General features: G+C 57.3%; 1 protein-coding gene across 4 annotated transcripts in view; it reads right to left on the bottom strand.

Moving 5' to 3' along the window:
* The window catches only part of ATP2B3 (ATPase plasma membrane Ca2+ transporting 3), a 50,945-nt gene extending 31,044 nt beyond the window's left edge, over nt 1-19,901 (bottom strand). For all 4 annotated transcript variants that reach the window (XM_054578139.1, XM_054578136.1, XM_054578137.1 and 1 more), the window contains exons 1-11: nt 19,560-19,901; nt 14,822-15,019; nt 14,357-14,614; nt 13,815-13,940; nt 13,030-13,155; nt 9,341-9,382; nt 7,502-7,666; nt 6,924-7,138; nt 6,020-6,262; nt 5,439-5,680; nt 2,352-2,586 (exon numbers count right to left, since the gene is read on the bottom strand). In XM_054578139.1, the coding sequence (XP_054434114.1) occupies nt 2,352-2,586; nt 5,439-5,680; nt 6,020-6,262; nt 6,924-7,138; nt 7,502-7,666; nt 9,341-9,382; nt 13,030-13,155; nt 13,815-13,940; nt 14,357-14,614; nt 14,822-15,019; nt 19,560-19,767 (2,058 nt within the window). In that variant the 5' untranslated portion in view covers nt 19,768-19,901. The remainder of the gene's footprint in view (nt 1-2,351; nt 2,587-5,438; nt 5,681-6,019; nt 6,263-6,923; nt 7,139-7,501; nt 7,667-9,340; nt 9,383-13,029; nt 13,156-13,814; nt 13,941-14,356; nt 14,615-14,821; nt 15,020-19,559) is intronic.
* Nucleotides 19,902-20,266: the final 365 nt, after the last annotated feature.

The following is a 20,266-nucleotide window of genomic DNA, read 5'->3' as shown; positions in this document are numbered from 1 at the left end:
CTAAGATGAAAGCTTACCAAAATAATAACATCCTACTCTGAGAAGAATACTGAGCAGGAGCAGGGCCGGGCCTCACCCCATCCATGTGCAGCCATTCTGGACAGTTCCATCTGCCTCCATCTCCCCTAGTCTGGCCTCACTGGCACATTGTAAATGAGCCAACTTGGACCAGAAGATCTACAAACACATCTAAGGTCTCCAGCCTTACATCTATGACTCAGCTTCAGTTTGTTCAACAAATATTTCTACCAGAATTTAGGGCTCCTTGGCCTGGGGAATCAGGCCAGAAGAGCTCCTTGTGCTGTGTGGCCAAGAGCTGTTTCACACCACACAGCCGGACAAATGGCTGATGTGGAAGGGGAGGTGGGGGAGGTGGGCTGGTTGTGACTGTGTGGAAATGGCCTTGGCCAGGGCCCTGGGAGCCAGGGAACACCATCTTCCTGGGTCTATGACACACTCCAAAGGAGCTCCAGCTTCCTGGCAGCATCATGCAGCCTCAGAAAGTTGGGTAGAAAGGTCTAGAGCTACCACTGTACTGCGGATACCTCCTCGGAAGCAAGGAGGGGACACCCACCACCTGGGAGCAGTGCTGAATACCAGCTCGGGGGCTGCAGCCATGCTGCGGGGCAGAGGTGTGTGTGAATGGTTCCATTCAGAAGGTCAAGGCCATTAGGTCTATGCGAGGACAACAGGACTTTAGGGCTCAGTTTCACTGTGTGGACACAGCCCTCCTCCACACTGCACCTCAGTTTCCCCGTGGTTGGATGAAGGGAAAGGCCCGTCCCTTGTGTCCCTGAGGGTGGCCTCGCTAACCTCAGCAGCACCCTCGCCCACTGCTCTCCCAGGCTGCCCCTCCCACTGCCCCTTTCTCTGGGCCTGTTCCTCTGTCTAGAAGTCTGTCTCCTCCCATCTGCCACTGTTCACTTACTCCCAGGGCCTCTCTCTGCACATCGTGGTCCCAGTCTCCTTGGAATTCGGGGGCATGTGGTCACAGACAACCTGTGGCTGGTGTTTAGATGTGGCAAGCACTGACTTTTGAATCGTGGGACATTCATATGTGATCTAGTGTGTGAATGCCTGTCTCCTGAAATGGAGCCCAGAAGCTTCTCCTTCCTCATCTAGGCATCCCCCCACTATGGCTGCCGGTACATGTGTATGTGTTCGGGCTAATCAGCAGGATCAGAGTGTCCCTGACTCTCACACGAAGTGAAGAAGCCCTGGAAGGAGAGAGAGGGTCCCTCCTTGCCTGTGGAAACCTGCATCCCCTGTGCCTTGCACACTCCCTCCAGGGCCTGATGTGCTTCCCCTCCCTGGAGGATGTCCTCCCCATCTTGAAGGACCACCCACACCCTCTATTGGTCCTTTACTCTCTATCATGGCCAGCTCCAGCCCCGTTTCTCTTCAGAAAAGGTCTTGAGAAAGTTGTCTATATGTCCTGGCTCCCTGCCTTGCCATCCCACAGAACCTGCTCAGGCCAAGATCTCCAATGAACTCCTAATGTCAAGAGCCCGCCTCTGCCCCGACCAGGTTAAGCCATTCTCTTGCTCTGGCCACCACGGCCCTCAAGGTTTCTCCTCCTTGCCTGGCTCCTTCCTTTGAGTCTCCTTTGAATGGCCTCTGCTCCAGTTGCATACCCTCCCCTAGACATCATTCATGTAAAGATGCTTCTGGAATCTCTCTTCTGCTAAGACCATTGCCCCGAGCTCTGTCCACTCCTATAGCCACCTACCCACTTGACATCTCCACAAGGATGTCCTGGACCTTACTTGGCACCAATCAAGCCCTCGACTTAGAACTATCCTCCTTTGTCCCCTGAACCTGTTGTGTCCCCTTGGACTTCCCAGGCCAGCGATGGCAGTGCCATCTACCCACTTTGCCAAATCAGAGCCCCAGAGTCTTGCTGTCTCCTCCCTCTCCCTCCATCAGTCCTGTGGGTGTCGCAGGCATCGAACTTCTAACTTCCACTTTCTCTCACTGGGTGGAGGCAGAGCCTAAGCCAGGTGAGGAGGCCCAGCAGGAGGGGCCATTCCAGTGGGCAGGACAGAGCCTCCATGTGGGTGCAAGGGTGAGAGGACAGGCAGCGTCAAGTGTGCCATGGAGGGTCTGATTTAGGGAGTAGTGGCTATGCCCCCTGGAGGACCTGAAGTTCTGTCATCACCCACCTTTCTGGACTCCTGTGGGTGACCAGTTTGTTCTACCTGTAACTCTGGCAAGAAGTGGTATGACAGATGGGAAGGCAAGAGAAAGAGTCAGTTCTCTCCTTGCATTTATGTCCAAAGGCCACACCATGAAGGGCTACCCCTTCCTGAATCCCAACAACCTGGGCCTCTCTTGGAGGAGAGAGTGGCTACCTCAGGCCGCACAGGGTCCTCGATGCCCACGACGGCTATGCAGGTGAGGTCGCCCACAACTTCGTTCTCATTGTCCCAGTCAGGCTCCTGGGTGGCAGAGAAGTCCCGGTAGGCGATGCAGATGGTGCGGAGGCCATCACAAGCCATCGGCTCGATGATCTTCTTCACCATGTCATCCCGGTCCCGAGGGCGGAAGCCGCGCAGTTCACCGTTGCTGTTTAAGATGTTGGTGCACCTGGGGCAGGGACAGGGCAAGGAGAGTCACTGGCTGAGAGCCTGGGCGGGTGAGGGCCTGAGCCTCCATGTGACACAGCAGAGGCCTTTCCAAGGAGGGAGGCACTTTGCTCATGTGGGGCCAAATGGTATATCCCCCAAAATTCTTGTTCTTCCCAGAATCTCAGAATGTGACCAGATTTGGAAATAGAGTGGTTGCAAAGTTGAGGTCACACTGGATTAGGGTAGGCCCTCAATCCAATGACTGATGTCGTTATAAAAACAGAAGAGGACACATAGAGACAGATACCCACACAGGGACAAGGCCATGTGATGACGGACGCAGAGGCTGGAGTGATGTATCTACAAGCCAAGGAATGCCAAGTGTTGCCTCCCAGAAGTTGGGAGACATGACAAAGGATCCTTTCCCAGAGGCTTTGTAGGGAGCACAGTGCTGCCCACCACACCTTGATTTCATATTTCTAGCCTCCAGAACTGAGAGAAAATAGATTTCTGTCGTTTTAAGCCATTGGGTTTATGGTTCTTTGTTTTGGCAGCCCCAGGTGCTAAAAAATAGAGTGGTGTAAGTTAGGAGACCAGAAGGAGGCCAGAGCACAGGGCTCAACACAGCTCCTCACAGACTCCACAGGCTTTAGGGTGAGGATATGGCACATTGGCAAAAACCGAATGCCACGTAGTGGGGCGTGACAAGGCAGCAACCTCAGTACGAGCTCTGGTGACCGAGGAAGCTTCTCAGAAGGGCGGGGATGGTGAGAGCTGGCAGAATTGGGTGTAGAAGAGGAAGGAGCAAAGGAGCCAAGGACCTCAGAGGCAGGTGTGCTGGAGGAATGAAGAAGGAAAGAAGGAGCTGGCTGTGGAGGCCGCGGGGAGCCATGATCGCACCAAAAGTTGGTGTGCATTCACTTGTGCAATTCTTACACTTGCAGGAGGTAAGCATTCCTCTTATCTCCATGTTACAAGGGAAACGGAAGAGAATTTGTTTACGTTCTCACAGCAAGTAAAGAGCAGAGCTGGCATTGGAGCCCAGGGCTCCACTATGGCCCTCTTCCCTGCTTCCTCAAGTCCAGCAGCCACACCCACAGGGACCCAGTGGAGACGGCTTCATGGAGAAGGCGGCCTTTGAACCATGCTGGGGAGGCTGTGCATGGGCAAAGTTTTGGGGAGAGCATTCTGGGCAGGGCAGTGTTTGGGAGAGGCTAGGACATGGCCAGTGAGGGGTGCACTTGGTCTCCCTATGGGTGCTGGGACCCCCAGATGTCCTGCTGAGGACTCTGTCCTGAAGTCCCCGGAAGGCTGGCTATGGGAGCAGAGGCACAATACGGTCGTGCTTTAGAAAGCTTTGTAGTAAGCGATTTGCCAGCTGGGCAGGGCAGGGTGCACAGGGCTGCTGCAATACTGGGGAAGAGAGAAGCCAAGGCAAAGGGGAGGTGTGGAACCTGACCAAGCTTGGGGGGTTTGGGGCACTTGGAGGCAGAGCTGCATGCTCCCCTCTCAGTTTTTCTAACAGCTCTACTGAGACATAATTCCAACACCAGACAATTCACCTTTTAAAATGTATAATTCAATGGCTTTTAGTATAGTCACAGAGCTGTGCAACCATCACCACAGTCAACTTTAGAACACTCTAATCATGTGGAAAAGAAAACCTGTACAGGCCACAAAAGGAAAAACAGAGATAAACTGGACTTCACAATTGAAAACCATTTGTGCATCCAAGGACAAACCAAGAGTGAAAAGAAACAAAAATCTATCAAGAGAGTGAAAAGATAGCTCACGACATGGAAGAAAATATTTACAGATCAGATACATATTAAGGATCTAGTATCCAGAATACACAGGAAATTCTTATAGTTCAACAATAAAAAGACAACTCAAATTAAAGATGGGCAAAGATCTAAATAGGCATTTCTCCAAAGATGTGCCAATGGCCAAGGAGCTTATGGAAAGGCACCAACATCACCAGTCATCAGGGAAATACCAACCAAAACCATCATGAGATCTCCCTTCATATCTGCTAGGATGGCAATCATAATAATAGTAATAATAATAAGAAGAAGAAGGAGGAGGAGGAGGAGGAGGAGGAAGAGGCGGAAGAAGGAGAAGAAGGGGGTAACACGAGGTGATGAGCATAACTAAGAACGCTCATGTATTGCTGGTAGGAATGTAAAATGGTGCAGCTGCTCTGGAAAATACTATGGCGGTTCCTCAAAAAGTCATTCACAGAATTACCAATGTGTCCCAGCAATTCCACTTCTAGGAATATACCCAAGAGAACTGAAAACATGTGTTCAAACAGAAACGTGTGCAGCAATATCCATAGCAGCATGATTCACAGTAGCAAAAGTGGAAATATCCAAGTGTCTCTCAGTGGATGAGCAGCTATACCAAATGTGGTCTATCCATGCAATGGAATATTATTCAACCATAAAAAGGAATAAAGCACTCATCCATGCTATGACGTGGATGAACCTTGAAAACATGATGCTGAGTGAAAGAAGCCAGACACAAAAGGTCATATATAGTAGGATTCCATTTATATGAAATGTCCGGAATTGGCAAATCCATAGAGACAGAAAGATTAGTGGTTGCCAGGGGCTGGGAGAGGCATGGGAGCGACAGCACAGGGTTTCCTTTGGGGGTGATGGCAATATTTTGCAACTGGATAGTGGTAATGTGCACAACATTGTGAATTCATGTAATGCCATCGAACGGTACACTTTAAAGTGATGAAAATGGGCCATTTTATGTTATGTCTATTTTAGCACAATAGTAATACCAGGAAGTTTATATCCTTCAGGTAGCCCCTAGCCCCTGGCATCCCAAGCCTTGGGTTCATTCCTGTGACCCACTTACTTTTTCAGCAGGATCTCTGAGGCGCCCTTGCTGAAGAGGCGGAACCCACCATCGGGCATGCGGATGACCGTGCTCATGGACTTGCGGACCGAGTTGAAGGTGTATACTTTGTAAAGCTTATCTTCCGGAATCTGCTCCCGCACAGGCTGGAAGTCCCGCTTCAGGTCCAGGACGAAGCCCAGCAGAGCACATTCCGTCTTGTTGCCCACTTGGCGCGGGAGGGCACCTTCCTTCTCTGGAGGCTGTGAAGTGAGGTGAAACAGCATGGCGCCAGGGGCCCAAGTCCACCCTCCTTACTACCCCTATGGGGCCCAGCCTGGCCATGGTCACCACGTCTTTAGGGTGTGGTGGCAGAGAGCCAAGGAGTGCCTCCAGTGTGGACTAGATGGGCAGGTTTCCCACCATTCACTGGGATTGGAAGGGGCGTTCAAACCCAGCAGCCAGGGCAGGAGCACTGGGACCAGGGACGAGGGAAGGGTGACCAGTACCCTAGAGACCATCGTAGCTCTGGTCAGAAGTTCTTAGGAGAGCACGGTAAGCCCCAGGCCCCTTCTCTCATCCCAGCCCTGCTCTTGGCTCACTAGTATTTTGGTGGTGTAGGCACTGTTGATGGAGATGGCGTGGACCAGGAGGTCGAGTATCTTGGGGGTCAGGGCGCTGGGGGCCGGAATCTCTTTGTAGTGGGTGTCCCCGAGGTAGGACTGGACCACGGTCATACGGTTGGTGGTGAGTGTGCCCGTCTTGTCCGAGCAGATGGCTGTGGCATTGCCCATCGTCTCACAGGCATCCAGGTGTCGGACCAGGTTGTTGTCCTTCATCATTTTCTGTAAAGGGGACAGACATCATGTATGACTCTGCTCTGCCCATCCATGTTTCTGTGTGGCACTAACGGACCAGGGCCAACAGCAGCACCCAAAGGCACAGATTGGAGTAGCTGCAGGTTGGTGGTCAAACCCGGGCAACAGGCCTGGAAGGCCTAAGTATTCTCATCGGACAGGTTGAGTGACCGACTCTGGGCAGCCACTCTACCCAGAGCTCACCTGGTGCCTCCCTGCTGCCCGGGGCCACTCCCCTGCCTGCAGTGACCTCTCAAGGCACACGCTAGCCCTGCAGCTCCCCCTACACCTCTGCCGTGCTTCACCCACTGTCTCTCAGTGGGACCCCTCCTGATCACACTCCCCCCTGCCCACACCTCTGCCAATGGAACCAGTTCCCTCAACTCCCTGGCCCCTCTGCGCCCCTTGCTCTCATCCTGCAGATGCCAGGTCTGTCCCACTGCCAGCCTGCTTTCTTGCTCGTGCCACTGTGCCCAGGAAGCCGGGCGGGTCCCAGCTTAGCCTCCCACTCTGTCCCTGAATGATGGGTCCCAAACTCTCTCCAGCCCTCACTGCATCCAAGATGTTTACAGGCTTTACACCCTAGATTTTGGGTTTGTATCCTGGTATCACAGATTCTTAGTCCTGCTACTGTGTTTCATATCATTACCTTGACAGAGTAAGCTAAGGAGATGGTGACAGCAAGAGGCAGGCCCTCTGGGACAGCCACAACCAGCACAGTGACACCGATGATGAAGAACTTCACGAAGTACTGCACATAGACCGGTGTGCACTCTGCCAGCCACAACCGACCATCCACGACGAAGGTCTCGATCACAAAGTAGAGGACCAGGATAATGACAGTGATGGCAGACATCACCAGCCCTGCCCAGCCACAGCAGAGGCGACAGAGGATGGGGGCAGGAATGGGGGTTGGCAGGGGCGAGAAAGGGAGAGAGCAAGAGGGAAGAGGTAAGGGACGCTGCAGCTGGTGCCAGCTTGAACTGAGCTGGGGGAGGTGCTCCCTGTCCCAGGCCTTACGGTGGGTTTAGAATCCATGCTTGCCAGAAGCGGGGCTGGTCAAGGCCCTGATGGCAATCACCCCCCTGGCCTGTCCCCTTCTCTCTGGTCCACACCACCTGCCACATCTCTTTCCCACTTGCTCTCCACCACCTGGCCTCATGTCCAGGAAACCTGGTATCCTCCTTGCCCGACGGGGGCCCTGGGCTGCCCCTCTGCAGCCCTCACCTGCTTTCCCAATCTGCACAGCCAGTTTGGTGAGCTTGCCCTGCAGGACCGACTTCTCCTTCTTGGGCACGTTGGCTTTCTTCTTCTCCCGCTCCTCCATCTCCCCGCCCTCTGCGCTCTTCAGTGGCTGCATTTCCATGGCAACTGCCCCATCCTGCTTCTTAGCTGCACATAGAGGAACCCGCAGCCAAGGTTAGGGCCTGGCTGCTGGGGGGACAGCTACAAGGGCTTTCACGGGAAAAGACATGCCACATCATACAAAAGGACATGGGGTTCAGGGAGTTTCTCTGATTTCTGAGTGCGACACTGCCTGGGGCTTTCTCCTCTTCCTCCTCTGTCCTTGGCAGCCCACGCCCTCCTGAGTGGGATGGAGATGGTTCTCTCGAGGCTTCACAGGGGAAGGGAGGACAGACACAAGCACAAGTAACTTGGGCACAGAGACAGGGTGGTCAGTGCTGTAACGCCCCAAGTCCAACACCTGAGAGCAGAGGCCTGGGGCCCAAGGAACATTCCAGAACCCTGAGCTGACTGACCCATTGGCCCGCCGGTGTCCAAGCCACCTCCCCACTCCCCTGAGAGAGGCCCAGGAGCCCCTGCACTCTCCTCTGCTGCTCCCTGCTCAGGCGGTCTCTTTTCCTGCCAGCCCCTCGACTTCCATCAAGGACCCAGATCGCCACGAGTGTCCTCCTCAGCCTGCTCCCTGGTTGCTGGAGGCGGTTGCCTAGATGGGCTGCTCTGGGCGGGACTCGCACCTCTCTCTCTTCATCGAACCACTCTCCTCCAGCCATCTTTCCGCCTCCTCTCTAGAACAGGCAGCCCCCTCATGACTTCCAGTGGCCCTGCGATCCTCATGCTGCCCCTGATGTGGTGGTGGTGGTGGTGGTGGTGGTGTGTCCCATACCCTGCTTCTGTCACCTCTGTCACCTCACACATGCTGTGGCCTCAGGGTCTCCATCTGTACTGCCTCAGGTGATCCCCATGCATCCCTTACAGGAGGGGACACCCAACCTTGCCACTCATCTTTCTGCCTCACTGCTCTTGTCCCTCCCCGTGGGGCTCTTGGTGTTCCTGGCATCACCTCTGCACATCCCCTGCCACTTCACTGTGTCCGCTGCTCCGTCTGGCTTCCAGTCTTCCCAGCCATCCCTTCTCCTTTGGCTGCCTGAGACCACTCATCGATGGCTTCTCCTTCCCAAGGGCCTCAGGCCAGAGCCCACGGCCTCAGCAACACTCAAGGCCCCAGCTAGCTGGGCCACTATAGCCCTGTGCCCCACTGACTGACATGACTCATTCTCTGCCCCAGCCCGGGACCCTAGCCATCAGGCTGTCACTCTGTCACAAATGCCCTCCCAAACCCAGCTATGCTCTGAATTCTCGTTTGCTTCTCTGACCCTGTCTTGGTCCCTAGGTCCTACGCTGCACGTGAGGCCTGCACCTGGGTCCATCTGTCTGGCCTATATCTTTTCTGAGGGCTGGGACAGTGCTTTGTCCACCTTTGGATCCCCAGTGCTTACGAATGGCCGCTGATAGGCCTTCATGCCGGCCACACAGGCTCGGCTCTCACCAGGCATTCAAGCTGAGAGGAGAGTAGGCCTCGGCCCTTGGATGTCTGCCCAAGAGAAAGGCAGCTGAGCGGGGAAACCCACAGGCCTGATTAGGCCATGGACAAGTCACAGAGGTGATCTTTGCACACTCCTGGCAGGGTCTGCAGAGGGGCCACCCTGCCCCTCTGACCTGGTCTCTACCTACGTGCTGCTTCTGCGAGTGAAGTGGGTAGCCCCCGACCCTGAGCTGTGCCCTCCGCCTACCACCCCATCCTGAGTGCAGGGCAGGCATTACCTTTGGTCTGGCTACTCTCCATCACTCCATCTTGCTGCTTGCCTACAATGGAAAAGGAACGACAGACACAAAGACTTGAGAACATCCACGTGGCCCTGGCACATGCACACACACACAGGACAGCAGGGCACAGACAGTCCAGTGGCAAGCACAGCTGAAAGGCAGGAGAGAGGGGAGGAGGGCTCTTCAGGCTCACGCTGTCCTCTCCAGGCCCACACTGATGCCCTGTTGCCACCTGCCAGCATGTGGCTTGTGGTTGCCATGAGCATGTCGGCCTCCTGAGTGAGACCCCTAGCCAGGGCTCCCCGTTGGGCTTTGACACCAGCCCTCCGGTGAACTCCCTAAGCCAGCCCTTGATGGATCCTGGTCATGTGTGGCTGACAGTAGGTTTCCGAAAAGGCCATCGCCATGGGGAATGAGGGCTGCCAGGTATCCTGTCCCAGCTCTGCCACTTTGAGCAGAGCCCCCCAGTCAGGACATGCGTTCCTCCCAGGACCAGCGCAAGGAGTTCAGCTAGATGGTTCCTAACCCGTGCTGGCCTAGAGCTCAGCTTTCTCTGCACCTTGGGTTGCAGTGAGCTCTATGTGTACTTTTTAAAAAAAGATTTTATTTATTTACTTTTAGAGAGGGGAAGAGAGGGAGAAAGAGAGCGAAACATCAATGTGTGGTTGCCTCTTGCCTGCCCCCTGCTGGGGACCTGCCCCGCAACCCAGGCATGTGCCCTACACTGGGAATCAAACCGGCGACCCTTTAGTTTGCAGGCCTGTGCTCAATCCACTGAGCCACACCAGCCAGGGCTCTATGCGTACTTTTGAGGGACAAAGGAGACTCTAGGAATTTGCTTGGCTCAGGGCACTGGACTGGGTGCTGAGCACCTATCACTGCAGGGAGCAGCAGGGGCATGGGATAGGCTGGGCCCCAGGTGGACTTAGGTAGGGGGTTCAGGGGACGGGTACACCTGAGGACAAGGACCCAGCTAGCCTCCTCCATAGTCCCTGCAGCCAACAACTGTTACACAAATGCAGGAGCTCCCAGAACGTGCTCTGCAATCACAAAGCCTGCACCTGGGTGTCACGGCCTGGCCAGTGACAGCCTTCCCAAGGCCAAGGAAAGCAGTGCTGGTCACACCTCAGGTCTCCAGAGGCTGCAACTCTGGAAGGGCCCGGAGACCTGACAGGCAAGGGGACTGCGGCAGGGAGCCTGGTGCTGTGTTTGGGGCCCGGCTCTGTACACCAGTTCCTCCTGGAGGCCACATGTGAGCTGGCAGGATCCAGAGATGACCCGATGTGGGGCAGGAGGGGCTTATGGGATGACCTGTCGGTCACCACCAGATAGCTCATGTCACCAGGGATCAAGGAACACAGGGTGCCAGGTGGATCTCAGGCAGTAGGGTCTGGTGTGAAGAAGCAAGAGACCCCTTATGGGCCAGGGTGGAGTGCGGGTGGATCCTCTCTGCCTAGAACTCTTGAGGAGGTACGGGGGTTCAAAGGTAAAGAAGACTTCTAGGGGGAGGGGAGACACCTGTAGACACATGGCAACAATGCAGTGCAATGAGGGGGTGTTGCTGAAAGCCCTGGAGGTATGGAGGCCCAGAGGAAGAACAGACCCAGAGGACCCAGGCTGCAGACCAGGCCCGGGGAGGCCGGTGGAGGAGGGAGGGAGGTTTGGGATGAGCACTACAGGAAGAGGAATATTGTGCCCAGCCTGAAGAGGGACAGGAGCTGAAGGATGGGAGGAAGAGGGGAAGGAGGGCACCCCAAGGAGAGGGGTAGCTAGGGATCAAGACCAAAAGGTAAGCCACAGGTGGGAGGGGACAGCAGGTGGGTAGGCGGTGTTGGGCAGATAGCCCAGGTCAGGTTGCAGCAAGGGCCAGAGAGAAACACTGGGAGTGGCCACCTTCCTATCTCCACAGTGGCCCGTCCTTGGGCTAAAACCTCAGTGAGGGCTCATGGATAGTGCTGCCCCCTCCCCTGAACCTGGTCAGCTCTCTTCCCCGTCCAGGGTCCCCTCGGGGCTTCCCTCCTCCAGGAAGCAGGCTGGCGGAGATATCCCCTCTGACTCCTAAGTAGCCCAGCTAGGGTGCTGGAGAAGGGCAAGAGGGGAGGGTCCTGGGGGAGGGAATGGAGGGGTTTGTCAAGGTCAAAGTGGAGGGGCCTAGGAAGGAACGTGGAAAAGGGTGCCCTGCCAACTAGCTACCAGGGTTTGTTGAAGGACCACCAGGCAAAGTGAGCTGGGCTTCCCTGGACAGAGGCATGGGGACTCCAGCCCAGCCCAGCCCAGATGAAGCCCAGGACCTGCCTACCTACCTGCTTGCCTGCTTATGGAGCCCAGGGCACTCACTGTGGAGAAACACTGGGCTGAGCCTTGCAGGGCGAGGGGGCTGGGTGGGGCAAAGGTGAAAGAAGGTCCACCAGTGGCTGTGAGGGGTGTGTCTGGCCAGCCGGAAGTTGGAAGGTGCCAGGAGACAGGGCCCATGGTAGCTTCTAGGCAACAGCAGTTCACCCACCTCCTCCCTTGCCTCCTCCAGGAGTAGAGTGGTCAAGGGTTGGGGACACTAGCATACCATTCTTTATGCTGACCTGTCCCTGTGTTGCTGGGGCTGGGCAGACTAATCCCGCCTGCTCTTCAGACCCAGTGGTCTTGACTAACTGAGATAGGTCCAGTGACTGGCACCTTTCTGTCCCCTACCCAGCTCAGCAGCCCCAGTGTCTCACTGACTCTGGGGCCCAGGCTGCAGGCTTCTAGCACATATTCGCCTTGTGAGTATGTAGTTTGTTTATACTTCTAGTGGGCCCTGGTAGATTCTCTCAGAGGGGAGGCACACATCTAGAAAACTCTGCTCTCCGCCTGGTTTGACTACAGGACCAAGAGACCCAGGCCAGAGCACATTGAGCCATGATGCAGGCACAGACCTGCATCGTAGAAGAGAATGGGGTCTGAGCTGAGGGACCAGGACAGGACGGTGGATGCTGAGGACAGTTCTGTAGCTTTGTAAGTCTTGTTGTGAGGGCTGGAGGGGACACTGGCCATGTCTGGGGCTCAGAGCAGAGGCAAGAGGAGGCAGCAGGAAGGCCAGGGCGGCTATAGAGCTGGGTTCTCTGAAGACATTTGTTCCTGGACTCTGCTTTCCCTTGGGGTGAGGATCCCTGCCCATTCCTGCTTCCTCTGGCCCTGGACATCCTTTAGGGGTCCCTTCTGCTTGGGAGTCCTCCATGTTTGGCTGCATGATCTGCATTTGCTGACTGCCGCACTGGCCTGGGATCCTAACACTTTACCATGGTGGTTGAGCACCTCTGAGGGTATGTGGCATTCTCCCAAGCCCTTGTCATTCTGACCCCATTCCTACCAAAGCAGGGCACTCGCCCAACCCTGGCACATAAATCTCAAAGCCTTTGGGGAATAGCCATCTGAGGGCAGCTGCCCTTACACAGAATTGGAGGAGAGGACTCCTGACCTGCTGGCTCTGGGGCAAAGGCCCCAGAAAAGGGGTCTCCGAAAGGAATCAGAAGAGAGGGTATGGCCTCCCACCCGCTCTGGGCCATCTCTCTCACAGTGAGAGTCAGAGTTGGAGCCAGGAACTGGGCCAGCAAGCGACTGCCAGCAGGCAGGCAAAGAGGAAAGAGCAAGCTGAGCAGAAGAGGGGCTAGCCTCTCATCAGCGCTGGGAACTGGAGGTCTGTGTGGCTTTACCTTTCTTATCCTTCTTCTCCTCCTCCTCTCCGCCAGCTCCAAGCAAAGTAAAGATGATGCCTGTCTGGGAGTTCACACCCACAGCTGTCACCACCATTCTTCCAGAGCCTTCCATGACATGAGTGCCTGGCACAGCCAACAGAGAGAGAGATGGAGGCAGACATTAGCGCCACCAGGTGGGAGGCATGCTCAGCACCTACAGGTTCAGTCCCAGGAATCCCAGAAGCAGGGACTCAGCGTCTGGAGGTCCCTGGAAGCGGTATTGACCCTAAGCCTAGACCAAAGCCTCACGCTTGGCTTGAAGCAGCTACTTTCCCAGAGGCACGGGGTAAACCATTCACAAGGCCCAGACTCTCTGCCCTGTTGTACACTGCAACTGCCACCAAGATAAACACTGGGCTGAGACAGAACCTTCTGGAAAGGGAACACTATCCTCACCGGCTCTTCTTGAGGGTCTGGATTGGAGCATGGCACTGTGTTGACCCAGAGCCAGCTCCCGCCTCTAAGGGCTTCTTCAGGACATCAGGGGTCTCTGGGGTTGGAGAGGCCCATGTCTTTTTCTGAGGCTGGAGCGCCACCGCCATGCCTCCCACAGGCTGCTCTGGCCTTGAGGGGGGTGAAGTGTTCAGACTCCCTAACCAGAAGGGATACTGGGGGAGGGCTGGTTGAGGGGGTTGTTGGGCCAAATGCCTTCCAAGGCTCCCCAGTGCTGGGCTGCTCCAAGGGGTGGCAGCCAGCCAATTCCCAGCTTCCCCAAGGGCTGGGCCAGGGCCCTGAGGCCTCACCTGAGAGCAGCATGGGGTCTTTGTCGGCTGATTTGCGCACGTGGTCTGATTCTCCTGTCAGGGAGCTCTCATCGATTTTGAGGTCGTTGCCCTGGATGAGCACGCCATCGGCAGGCAGCAGGTCTCCTAAGGCCGGCCAGGCAACCAGAACCACGGACTATGGGTCCAGGCGGCCTTTCTCCCTGCTGCCTCCTGCCTCACCCCAGGGGAGGTCCCATCGGGGACAGGGCCCTCTTCCTTCAGCCTCCTCCTTTCTGGGGAGACACACCAACCCCTAGCCCTGTGGTCCAGCTCCCAGAGGGGAGGGGCAACAGGGATGTCCTGCAGTGTTGGGGAAGGCCTTGACAGGCCGCGGGTATAGCCCGTCTCCTGGGACCTCCTGTGCCTGAGCCCCACCTCCAACGTCCCACAGGTGAGGGCACACATGCTCCTGGGGAGAAGGGCTGCACTGAGTGGGTGGGTGGGCTCTCCTCTGGCCCACACTGGCCCCGAAATGGGAGCTGAACTTCCTTTGCAGAGTGGGTGATGATGGTCACACTCACCATACTTGACCTGGGCAATGTCCCCCACCACCAGTGCGGCCACGGGGACCTGGAGGAGCTGCCCGTTCCGGATGACTGTGAACTTCTGTTCCTGCTCTATACGGCTCTGCAGGCCTCGGAACTGCTTCTCCTTGCTCCAGTCGTTGAAGGCCGTGACCAGCACCACACAGATGACAGACAGCAAGATGGCTGCCCCCTCTATCCAACCGGCCTCGGCCTCGCCTTCATCTTCTGTCCCAGCTGACACATTCCCGCACACTGTGCCCGAGGACAGAGGGGAGTACAGAGGTGGCAGAGGAGTCACTCCAGCCGGCTCCTTCCTGACGCTGGAGTGGGGACATCCTGTGACCCTCCCTCATTTCAGGTTCCGTTCCTCCCCTCCTGCCAGCCCAGCTCTGCTGCTGCCCTTGTCCTGCCCCTTCCTGCCAGGTCTCCCTCACCAGCCCTCCGGGCCCTGCCCTTCACCTTCGCTCTCCTCGCCGGGTGGTGCGTAGAACGAGAGGCCCAGGGAGACGATGGCAGCCACCTCCAGGATGATGAGGGTTACGTCCTGTAGGGCCTCCCACACCAGCTGCAGAAAGGTCTTGGGCTGCTTGGGAGGGATGAAGTTCTGCCCATAGATCTGCCTGCGTTTCTCCAAGTCACTGGCATTGTCAGCCAGGCCTGTAATGGAGAGCAGAGGCACAGACCTGATGGGAAAGGCAGCCCTGCCCCATGTGGCCCTGTTCCTTCTTCCCCTTCTCCTGCGCAATTCTGTCTCTCCTACACTGAAAGCGCCAGTAGATAGAAACTGCACTGGCCTGGCAAATTCTGGGGGCATGTGTGCGGGAGGGCCTACGTGGCCCCTCCAGCAGCCTGGAGAGCCGGGGCATGTAACCACTAGATAACTCGGAGCTCCTAGCATGAGGAAGGACTGGACTATCCTCCCGATACCCCTGGGGAGGTCTAGGGACTACAGCAGGTCCCTCCAAAGGGATCTTGTCAGTCTTGCTCATGCCATTGAGCAAGGGCCTGGCACCCATGGTGCCCGGGAGGTGAACAGAGACTACTTCCAGCCCTCTGCCTTCAGAGAATGTCTCACGGCCTGCCCTCTGGAGACAGTCACCTCCTTCCTAATGCCTTTTTCAGACCCCACTGCAGTGCTGCTCTCCATCCCTGAGCTGGGGGTCACAACGAAGAACAGGACGGGACGTGAGCTCCTTGCCCTGCTCCTAGGCCCCCTTGCAGCTGCATGCTCAGCAGCTACTGAAGGCCTTTAAGGCTAATGGGATTGCCAGTGGTTCACGCTCATGCCACCGTGTCTTCAGGCCATCAGGCAGAGGACAAGGAGGGTGAAGGCTGTGGAAACCAGTCCCAGTGGGGAAGCCCCTGTGGCCTGAGCAGATGAGGCACTGTGATGTGGGGCTGAGAGGCTGAGAGGCTGAGAGGGGCCTTACTGATAGTTCTAGAGCCCTGGGAGGCCCTCCACATCCTGAACAAGCTGCTGTGTGAGGGCTGGGAGAGGGGGTCGGTCTGGGCAAGGCAAGGGCTAAGAATGGCTACAAAGGGGCTAGCCTGGCATTTGGAAGATGCACCCTTACTTCTCTTCCTGGGACAACCCACTTCTTACCCAGGCCTGTGCCCAGGCCTCTGAGTCTCTGCCACTAGGGCACGAGCCTCCTCAGGCCCATGCCTGAAAGTACCAAAGGCTGTGTGGAACGCGTCTGGGCTACTGCCTCCCAAGGCTGGACACTGACTTGGCCACCTTCTCCAGAGGCAGGCAGATGGGATGATGCAGTCCCCTGGCGCCACCCTCAGCCCTCAGGATTTGGCTTCCTTCCAGGCTCAACTGTCCACGGTGCTTCCCGTGCCCAGTGCTGCCCTTGTCCCCCAGGCTGTCCCTCTTCCCCCAGTGCCCAGCCTCACACTGACCCCTGGTGGGCTGATGGAGACTTGCAGTTCCCAGCCCTGAGCAGCTGCCACTCCCAGGGTCTCTTTCAGGGACAGGGGCCTACGAGAAGTGTCGGGTCCCAGCCCACGGGGTGCTCCCAGCCAGCTTGGGAAGGCATACAAGACCAGGCCCCAAAGGACTTGAGAACAAGAAAGCGCTAAGTGTGGTGCTGAAGGAGTCGGGAGGAAGGAGGGTTGGGTGTGCACTGCACAGGGAAAGAAGGCTTCTGGGGAGGAGCGTGGTGGGGCCCCTTGGAGGTGGAGGGACTGATAAGAGCTAAAGCCCACAGCCGGCACAGAGTTGGCACATCTCCTGAGCTAGGCAATGACCACATGCTCTTCTCCCCACCCAGCAGAGCCGCAGCTGTCCCTGCCCTTCTCTCCCCTGGCCTCATTGTGCTGGGCCAGCTGTGGCTCAAGTTTCTGGAGTCTGCAGCTTCCCACTTGGGTACTTAGAAGAAGCTCAGGACCACAGCTCCTAAGGGCCAGGGACCCAGCTGAGAGCCTGTGCCCTACTCCTGACTGGGGCCTGTGTCCTTGAGCTACAGGAGATATACAAGGTGTGGTCAGGACTGGGAAGCATTTGAACTGAATCCTGGATCTCCCAGACACCCAGGGCCTCCCCTCCCCCTGCCCTGGGAAAGGACACTGATCTGGAGCCCATGAGAGGCACCCGCCCCACCCCAAGCTTATGTTTTATGGCACCACATGAATCTGTATCCTGCCTGCCCTGCCCCACATACCCAGCTTGTCCCCATGGGAAGCGGGGCCCTCAGGGGGCCTCATCCCCAGGAACTCCTTCCCTCCCTTCCTCCTTCCCTCCTCCCTCCCTCCTTCCCTCCCTCCCTCCTTCCCTCCTTCAGCCTGTCCCTTGGCCTTGGTTTGCCCTTGATGCTGCAGCAGTGCTTCCCTCTCTCTTGCCCTAGACCAGCTGGAGGCCTTGACCTTTCTGTAGGCTCAGGGGTCCTGATATCCTCCACCACTGAAGCACTCACAGGGTGGGGAGGCCGCTGCAGCCCCTCTGGTTCCAAGCATGCCCTGGCCTAGCAAGCCCCCAAGGGCAGCCCACGTCCAGGGTGTGGGGCCAGGGGCCGACGGTTGGCATAGACACAGATGGGCGTCCTGCCCAGAGCAGAGGCCAGATGCCATTGGAATTGGATTAAGACCACATCGTGTGGCTCCAGGCTAATCTGCCCCCTCCTTTCCATGGCTGCTGGTGGAGGTCAGATAGAGGAAGGGCTGGGACCCAGGTCCCTCAAGCAGGCCCACCACCCAGCTTGGCCTAAGATCTGGGTTCCTTGGCTCCTGGAGTCCTCCTGCATTGCTGAAAGTCTCCATCTCTAATACACCGTGCACCTCCCTACCCTCCCCAAAGCGCCACTGTGCCAGCACCCCCAGTCTGCCCACCAGTCTGCCCCAGGGGTCGGTGCAGTGCCTGGGGCACAGCTAAACTGACCCCTCCCACAAGCTTAGCCTACTGCGTCTAAGCAGGAGAGGGTAAGGGGTCTGGGAGAGAACTCTGGGGCTAAGTCAGCGGGTGTGTGAGGATCCCACCCTTGCTGGAGGGCCAGAGTCAACCGCTCTTGGTGCCCAGACCTTGAGGGCTCCTAGGGTCAGAGAGGTGAGGGGTGGTCCCCATACCACTCATCCTTTGGGGTGCAGACCAGGCCTGGCTGGTTCCTCCTGCTGGGGCTGGGCCACCAACCTGGGCACCTGTGCTTCTCCATGCCAGCCCCTCCACAGGCACCGGGTGTGCTCCAGAGCTGCCGTGGCAGAATCAGGCAGGTTCCCAGGGGCCTTGACATTTTAAATATTTAACAAAGCCTGACAGGCAGAGGAAAGAGCTGCCAGCTGAAGCCCATCTGCTTCCTTTTATCTGGGGGAGGCCAGAGCTCTTGTGGCTAAATGGCCCCAGATCATGAGGGAGGGCAAGGAGGAGGGAAGGAGAAAGATCCTCTGGCACTGAGCCAAACCATCCGCCCCCCCCCCCCGCCCCCTCCCACCCCATGACACACTGTATCAGGCCGGGCCCCTTTACAGTGCAAACCAAGAGAGACCCAGGAAGTCCAGGGAAGGCCACCCACCTTGGAATTCTTGACCTGGTCAGGTGGGCACACTTTCACCTGGCCCTTGGACCCACTTACTCCCAGGTGGGCCATCTCCACCCCCTGTTCCAGCCCATGAGCCACCTGCAGACAGATGGGACCAGGGAGCAGGAGACAAGGGCGATGGCCAGGGCCCCGGGTAGATGAAGATGTGATAGCTGAGAGCAGAGCTGACGAGATCGATCAGCGCTGGCCCAGAATGGGCCTGGCACTGGGCTGGGAGAGCCCCAGCAGTCCTGCCGGGGAGGTGCCAGCTGGGACAGAGAACGCTCCAGCTCCCAGAATCTGGAGCCAAGCCGGGCTCCTGGTGGTCCCGGCTTCGCCGCAGACCCAGCAGGCAGGACTGGGGAAGACTGGTACAGAGCAGGGCAGGGCATTGCCTCCAGATCAGGGCGAAAGCACCACAGGGCACAGGCGGGGAACCAAGATGGCAGTCAGGCCTCCACTCCTAGAACCTTCTAAAGGACACTGCCCAGGCTCCGCAGAGGCTCCCTGCAGCAGATTTGCTCATATCTACACCGCCTGAGGCTTGCACCTCTTTGGGACAGACTGCCACCAGTGCCACCTCCACTCGGCACTCTGGGTACTGCCCCCTCAGGCCCCACTGTCCCGAAGCCATTGCCTCCTTTGCCAGGGAGAGGCCCCCTGCAACCCAAGTCCTCAGAGGGCCCACACTCTACACTCTTTCCTCTCTAAGTCCTGCTTAACTGGACACAGGGCTGAGTCCACGGGGCACCCCAAACACGCAGAAAGGGGCCATACGGCCTGCGTACACTGTCATGGTGCCGTTTCCTCCCTTCCCCTTTACTTTCACTCTATCTCTAGTATTCCAAAGAAGAGACAAGTGCAGGGAGCTGCTGATTACGAAGGTGCAGGCACAGGGGTCTGGCCAAAGCTCCCGGAAGATTGCGGGTTGCCCGGAGGGTGACGCTCTCGCCCCATGCAGTCTCCTGCTCAGGGGGGCAATGGCTGCCCGGGGAGCCATGGTCAGGGCGAGAGTGCCTCTGGGAAGCTGCTGCAGTGGCACCGCCCTGCCCTTGCCTGGGCCTGCCTGGGGCAGGAAACACCTTCGGGATGCCTCTAGGTGGCCAGAAGGCGTGTTGGATGGCATATCGCCCAGAGTCCCCTGAGAACACGTGGCTGTGCTGGGTCTCTGCTGGCAGACTTACCCTCTGTGGGCGAGGTCTTCAGCCTCCTGCAGAGCCCGCTGACATCCCCATAGGCTTCTTGGACCTTCTGCAGTGCTTCGGCCCCTCGGAGCTCCATGAGGGAGCGCAGTTCAGCCAGTGTGCACCCAAAGCCGCCTGCATGGGGGGCCTCCCGCTGCTGCTGGGACTTGGGGTGGAACTCGATGGAACTGTTGGCCATGTCGCCCATCCTGCCTGTTGCACTGGGAGGAGAGGATGCTGGGCCTTCTCACAGGTGCAGCCTCAGGGGCAGGTGACCACCTGAGGTCCCAGTGCCTGGGGGAGGTGCAGCGGAGCTGGTGGCAGCAAGGAAGTGGCCAAGTGTGGACACCTGGGAAGATGGAGGTGAGAAGAAGCCAGAGGTACGATTGAGACAAAACCAAGGCCCATTCTTCTAGACCATTCTCTGCAAGTCTGCAAGTCTGAGTCGAAGTCATGACTCACTAAGTGCAAAATTCATCCCCCAGGCTCGGCCTGTGGCCCTCATGCCCTGCCAGGCTCACCTGCCAGACCACCCCTTAGCCCTGCCCACCATGAGCACCCAAGCTGGGAGGGCAGGACTGATTAGTGACGGCCTTGTCCTGGCATGGGTGGGTTAGCTGTGCCATGGTTCTCCCACCGCTGTGCCCGTCCTCCAGCAAATCGTCCAATTCATCGTGCTACGGCTCTTGCCTGATTAAGACTCGCCC

Source organism: Pteronotus mesoamericanus, unplaced genomic scaffold, assembly GCF_021234165.1.
Source record: "Pteronotus mesoamericanus isolate MK-2021 breed Mesoamerican mustached bat unplaced genomic scaffold, CSHL_Meso_final contig_493, whole genome shotgun sequence".
Taxonomy (NCBI): domain Eukaryota; kingdom Metazoa; phylum Chordata; class Mammalia; order Chiroptera; family Mormoopidae; genus Pteronotus; species Pteronotus mesoamericanus.
Note: the sequence above shows the minus strand (reverse complement) of the source record. Positions and strands in the feature narration are given on the sequence as shown.